The sequence below is a fragment of the Pseudochaenichthys georgianus genome, chromosome 5, assembly GCF_902827115.2.
Source record: "Pseudochaenichthys georgianus chromosome 5, fPseGeo1.2, whole genome shotgun sequence".
In the NCBI taxonomy this organism is placed as follows: Eukaryota; Metazoa; Chordata; class Actinopteri; order Perciformes; family Channichthyidae; genus Pseudochaenichthys; species Pseudochaenichthys georgianus.
This window is the reverse complement of record NC_047507.1, coordinates 46,009,169-46,015,895: the sequence shown is the minus strand read 5'-3', so window position 1 is coordinate 46,015,895 and position 6,727 is coordinate 46,009,169. Positions and strand designations below refer to the sequence as shown.

General features: G+C 44.2%; 1 protein-coding gene across 1 annotated transcript; it reads right to left on the bottom strand.

The window, feature by feature from the left end:
* Positions 1-3,524: 3,524 nt before the first annotated feature.
* On the bottom strand, positions 3,525-5,060 carry LOC139433881 (zinc finger MYM-type protein 1-like). Its single transcript, XM_071203323.1, has one exon. The coding sequence runs from the start codon at positions 5,058-5,060 to the stop codon at positions 3,525-3,527; it is 1,536 nt and encodes a 511-aa protein (XP_071059424.1).
* Positions 5,061-6,727: the final 1,667 nt, after the last annotated feature.

The following is a 6,727-nucleotide window of genomic DNA, read 5'->3' as shown; positions in this document are numbered from 1 at the left end:
CTTCTACTAAAAATGGGACATCATTATAGGAACATCAATATAAAAAACCTCTCTATATTTAAGAGGAAAAAATGGACTTGTCCATCTAAGTTTTAACACACATGAATATATATAAAACACACATATATTAGATGACATTAAAAATGAATATACCAGAAATACGCTATACTAAACTTAACGCTTAATACGTTATTTTAATACTTCAGTCTGTACACTATACATGTTTTTTTTCTCACTTTTTTTGATTGTCTTGTTTTTTTCAACTTGTCATTTTTGTACCATTTTTTCAGGGTCTTTTCTTTTAACAGGTCGTTTCTTTCACTTTTTTCAACAGGTTCGGACATGTCATTTGTTTTGACATTCTTTTCAATCTATTCAACTGTCGGGTTTTTTTTTCTCAATATTTTCATTTTCAGGTGAGACCATACCATCAGGGACAACACAACATTAACATAATAAAACCCACAAAACAGTAACAACAAACAATGACAAAATAAGACAAACAGCAACATAGCAACCTATTCCAAACACTTTTCTGATCTCAGTTTGCACTGACTCCCAAAAAGATACAATTTTAGGGCACAACCTAATTAGATGACTGTAATTACTTGCTTTATATTTTGTTATTGTTAATTTGTAAATTCAACATGTATATTCTCTATTTTCTTGTTTTCTAGTCTTTTACATTTTTATTGGACAATGGTCTTTTATGCTGCTGCAACACAAACATTTCCCAAATTGGGATCAATAAAGAGTATTGATTTATTATCCCAAAATACCTACGTACCGGATTCCATATTTTAAGAGTATTTCTAACAATAAAGTTATCTTTATAAATGGAATGATTAAGAATGCGGGCTCACACCCTATATTCTCCAAATCAATAAATGTAGAATTAGGATAATATTTTAGGTAATATATTTAAGTTGTGACGCCCAGTGATAAACATAATGTTGGGAAGTGCTAATCCCCCTTTATCTAACAGTAGTTGCAATTTCTCCAGCTTAAGTATTGGGCGTTTAGATTTCTACACAAATGTACCTATTATACTATGAAGTGATTTAAAAAACCTGATTTAAAAACTTAGCTGGCATATATAGGAAACATCTGCCTTGGTTGCACATTCATTTTGATGATGGCAACCGGTCCCAGCAGTGATATTGGTAGAGGGCCCCTTCTTTGCAGATCGGCCGACTGCACCAACTCTGCTATACAATATAGCAGAGAGGAACTTCTTCACATCAGAATCTTTGTGGACAATAGCCCACAGACAGACAATGGAGATTCGCCTTGGCTACTGTTGTCCTACCTGAGGAAGACCAAGCTGGTCAGACTGAGGAAAACGAGAAAACCGACCCCCACTTCCGAGTATTCTTCTGGCTAATGTTCAATCGATTGAAAATAAGCTAGATGAACTCAGAAGTCGGATTGCTTTTCAACGGGACATTAAGAACTGTAACGTGTTAATTCCTATGGTTAATACTCACTGAGACATGGCTAAACCCCGCTATCCCGGACTCCGCCATTGTTCCTGGCGGATTCACTATTTTTCGCCTAGACCGGACAGTTAACTCTGGGAAAAGTAAGGGAGGTGGTGTGTGTGTCATGATAAACAATAACTGGTGTACAGATGTGAGGATTATTTATTCGGACTGTTCCCCTCATTTAGAGCACCTCATGATCACATGCCGGGCTTTTCACCTGCCGAGAGAACTTACATCTGTTGTGATTACAGCAGTGTATATTCCGCCGCTCGCCGACAACAACACAGCACTCGAGCAGCTGTTTGGAATTATCGACAAGACCGAGACTTCACGGCCAGAAGCGGCGTTCGTTGTGGCCGGGGATTTTAACACCGCCAACATGAAAAAGGTGCTGCCGAAGTACTGCCAACACATCAGCTGCCCGACGGGAAATATACTGGACCATGTTTATTCCCCTTTTCGACATGGATATAAGGTTCTCCCTCGCTCTCCCTTCGGCAAATCAGACCACATCTCACAGCTGGCAGGCAGAAACTTAAACGGGACAGACTGATAACAAGGACAGTACAACGATGGAGTGAGGAGTCAGACTCAGCTCTGCAGGATTGCTTTGGATCTACAGAGTGGAGTGTGTTTGAGGACAATAACATCAACACACACACGGACACGGCCATCTGCTACATTGGGAAATGCATTGATGAAGTGGTACCGAAGGTTTCTGTACGACCATTCCCGAATCAAAACAACTATCGCGCACAGAGCTGGAGATTTGGAGGTGTACAGGAATTCTAGGTATGAACTCCGGAGAGCAATCAGCAGTGCAAAGAGACAGTACAAAGACAAGGTGGAGTCTGACTTCAAAGGCTGTAACACCCGGAACATGTGGGCGGGACTAAGAACAATGACAGACTACAAAGGAGCAGCGGGGGGTGCTGCGGGACTGTCTGTGTGCGCGTCTCTCCCAGATGAGCTGAACTCTGTGTTTTTGCTCGATTTGAGAGCAGCCAGGCTGTGGAGGCACAGAGGGACCAGGAGCCCTAACCTTTTGCTTTAAACAGGGCAGATGTGTGCAAATCCTTTAAAGGGTTAACCCACACGAGGCTCCTGGACCTGATGGCATCCCTGGCCGTGTTCTCAGGCTGTGTGCAGTTCAGCTGCCAGAGGTGTTCACAGACATCTTCAACAGGTCCCTGCTGCAGTCTGTAGTCCCCACATGTCTCAAACACTTCACCATCGTTCCTGTCCCCAGAAAGACAAAAATCACCAGCCTCAACGACTACCGCCCAGTAGCACTCACCTCCATCACCATGAAGTGCTTTGAGTGGTTAGTCAAAACCTTCCTCACCTCCTCCCTCCCTGACTCTCTGGACCCCCTGCAGTTTGCCTACAGAGCAAACAGGTCCACAGACGACGCCATAGCCCTCACCATCCACACTGCCCTCTCACACCTGGACCAGAGGAACACATATGTGACCTGCTCTATCGAAATCAGTCGCATTGACCCGAAGACACATTTTGAGTTGTACACACTGCTGGAAAGAGGAGATTCCTAGCTTTCTAATGATATCAGGATTGTTGTTGTCCTCCAAATATTAAGCGAAATATGCAGTGGCGTTTCTAGGTGTACAAAACTGGGGGGGGCAGAAAGAGGTGGGGGGAGAGAGAGAGGGGGGGGACAGAGAGAGGGAGGAGAGAGAGAGAGGGGGGACAGAGAGAGGGGGGAGGAGAGAGAGAGGGGGAGTGTCAAATTACATACTGAAGACCACACGGAGCAACACTGTGAGCGCATACATTTACGTACACAGCGTGGGGATGTCATAGTAATGCACCTTCATACATGGAGTAAAGGTCACCATCACAAAGTAATTCTTAACAATAACAACAACCGTAATGCTTTAGCATTAAAACACCATAGACTGTAAATATAAGGAAAACACAGACACTCATCATCGAGGTCACAATATCAATCGATCCAGCAGAGGCAAAACACAGAAGATCAACAAAATATATGACATAAATGAACTTACCAAAGCTGAAGGCTCACTTGAAAAGAAAAGCGGCACGGCGGTCCTTCCTCTGACAGAATGTGTTTATCACTTTGGGGATGAAGTCCTGTAGTTGCTGGATCAACTGGCTTTCAATTGAAAGCATGGCCAATGCTTTAAGTCGCGGCTGTCCCATGGTGTTGCGAGTGAAAGTCTTTATCCTTTTGAGGGTGGAAAAGTTCCTCTCTGACTCGGATGTCGTCATCGGAGTTGTCACTATTATTTTGACCAAAATAACAGTCTCAGCAAACGTTTCCTCCAAGTTGTTCTCGTGAATGGATTTCAACAGAGACAGGGCAGTGTTTCCAGTGTGAAGGTCACTGTGGCGGTAGAGCGTGGTCAGCTCAGACTTCAACTTCTCCTTGTTTCCCAACGCAGGCCACAGTTTTACGGCGCAGTCAAGCTCAGGTGTAGGAAATGACAGGACATGCTGTGGGAAGAATGAGCTGTCAACAAGCTTTGCAGCGATCAAATGGTCACTCTGTGAGAACCTCTGTTCCACCTGTGAGATGACTGTGTCACAAGCCTCCTTCATCACCGGCGCTGTGCTGCTGACTCGTCGGCCTGGCTCGTCTGTTCCATCATGAGCAGTGGCGGCCAATGCATCAGTTTTCTGCCTCATTTTCTGAACATTTTCCTTGAAACGGCAGAGCGCGCTGTTGATCCCAGGTGCATCGATGCTTCGTTTTTGCAGAGTGTTGTATAGAACATCCACTTCTGGCATAAGCAACGAAAAAAACTCCAGGAGCTGCATAAATGCTCGGTCCCGCAGTTTCTTTGACAGGCCGTATGCCTCACTTATGGTGACCGCATCCCATCCTGGTTGTGCGCGTATATGCTTCATACACTGAAGTAGTGCATCTCGGGTCTCCCAAACCGCGTTCACAGTTCTGCTTTTAAAGTTCCATCTCACAGCCGGTGGCCGTGGTATGCGTCTCTGTGTTGCCTCTGCAAGAGCTGCAACACGTTTTGGAGCACCGGAGAAAAAAGTGGAAAAAGCAGTTAGATCTGCAAAAAACACCTTCAGGATGCTCGTCCTGGCTGAACACAGTTGCTGCAGGGTCAGGTTCAGTTGGTGGGCGTAGCAGTGAACAAACTGAGCGTTTGGGTACGTCTCCTTCATCACCGTCTGTACCCCGCGCACGTTACCGCTCATGACGGCCGCCCCGTCATAGGTCTGAGCGATTAGCTTTTCTTTCAGCTTCAGGGGTTCCAGAACAGCCTTGATGCTGTTAGAGAGACCTACACCAGTTGTGTCCTTTACTTCCACAAACTCCAAAGAACGCTCTGTAACTGTGAGGTCAGGCATAATGTATCGCAGCACAATCACCATTTGCGATTTACAGGAGACATCGGTTGTCTCGTCGGCCTGAACGGCAACAAATGATGTGTTGTCCACTTGCTCGGCTATTTCCTCCCTGTACACATCATACATGCAGTCCAAGAGTTCATTCTGTATGGTGCTTGATGTCCCTTTGAAAACAAGCTGAGCTTCGTAGTGCCGTTGAAGCCTGGAATCGCCCTCACACATTGTCTCGAAAATTGACCTGAATATCCCTGGATTCAGAGAGTCCGCCGACTCGTCGTGGCCCCGCAGTGCTGTCTCACATTTCCCACACAGTTGAATACAGGTGATGATCCGACCAAGCACGTACCTGTTTTCTTCCACCTTCCTATTATGAGAATCAATGCCGCGTCTGTAGGCGCTGTCAATCTGACCTGCAACATTCACCCTTCCAAGTAATCCCAATTTTACGGCATTTTCCAAATGACTGTTGCTGCTCTCATGCTTCATTGTCCTCTCCGAAAGATGCTTTAAGTCCTTGTAACCTGTCCTCGACCAAGTACCTTGATCTTCACCAAAAAGCAGGCAAGGAAAGCAAAAGAGGGAATTCTTCTGGATACTCGCCGTTAGCCATTTCTTTTTAGCAAACCACTCAGCGTTAAACCCACGTTTAACTTTGCCCGCAGTCTGGACCATTTGGAAATCCGGTGGATGGTGGGCACCGAGGCGCTTTACCTCCAGTTTCTCTCCGAGACTAAGTGTCTCAAATGTGTGCTCCATAATGGTCAACTTCATTCATTTTCTTTCAGTTTTTTACTTCTTTTAATTGCTGGTGATGTTAGCTATATGCTACTCTCTCGTCTCCTCTTCAAACTACACGTGACGTTTCGCAGCACTGCACACGTGAGTACTTACAGCCAATCAATTCTGAATTATGTGAGATGACGTATGGTGGGGATGGGAGCTCTATGCCCCTACGGTCATTATTTTTTTGCCACACACATTAAATAGAAAAATACTCTGAGCATGCGCAGTGTAGTTTTTACAATCGCCGTTCACTTAGACTGTGAGAGGGAGGGGCAGGATCGGGTTTTGTCCCACATGGCTCTAAACAGCTCAAAACGGCACTCTAGACACTAATTAGAAGAACACAGACTAAAACAGCAATGTACAGACGAATCATATTATTAAACATGACCTTAAAATATATTTTATATGTTTTTTAATTTATTTTTTAGTATTTTTTTGTAATCATTATTTGTAATACTTTCTTTTGACACTAGGTGGGGCTGTGCCCCACCTGCCCCTAATGACCCGCCGCCACTGGAAATATGTCACATTATATAATGACTGTCACCGAGTCATCATTTTGAGAAAAAGGCCTTCAAAGTTTTCTCTTCTCTGGAATCCATCGATCTGATTGATTATTAGTGGAGCAAATAATCAAAATACTACGGAGGGAAGATATTTTCGTTTGGATTACTGGTCTGGGGGAAGCTCGCGAGTGTGTGTGTATACGTGTGTTTGTGTAATTTTGTGTTTGTGTGTATTGCGTTTGCTGCACCACCCTCAATCGTAAGGCTTTACAGAGGGTGGTGAAAACTGCACAGAACATCACCAGGACGGAGCTGCCATCCATGGAGGATCTTCACTCCCAGACTCAGGGACAGTTTCATCCCATAGGCCATAAGACTGTTAAACACCTGAACTGCTGAAACAACATCCATAATATTCATCTGGCTGCTACTTAGACATTTTGTATCTATTTCTCTAATATATCATACTCCAATAACTTGCATATAGACTCTTATTGCACTATTTCACTTTTTTAAACTATTTTTCTTTTTGTCTTTACTATTTACTTGCACTATATGTGTCTGTTTATCTGTTTTATTGTGTTGCACTGTTGGAGG

Bases quoted from the DNA above. Each gene is read 5' to 3' on its own strand.
- LOC139433881 (XM_071203323.1), bottom strand. From the start codon at position 5,060: ATGTGTGAGGGCGATTCCAGGCTTCAACGGCACTACGAAGCTCAGCTT.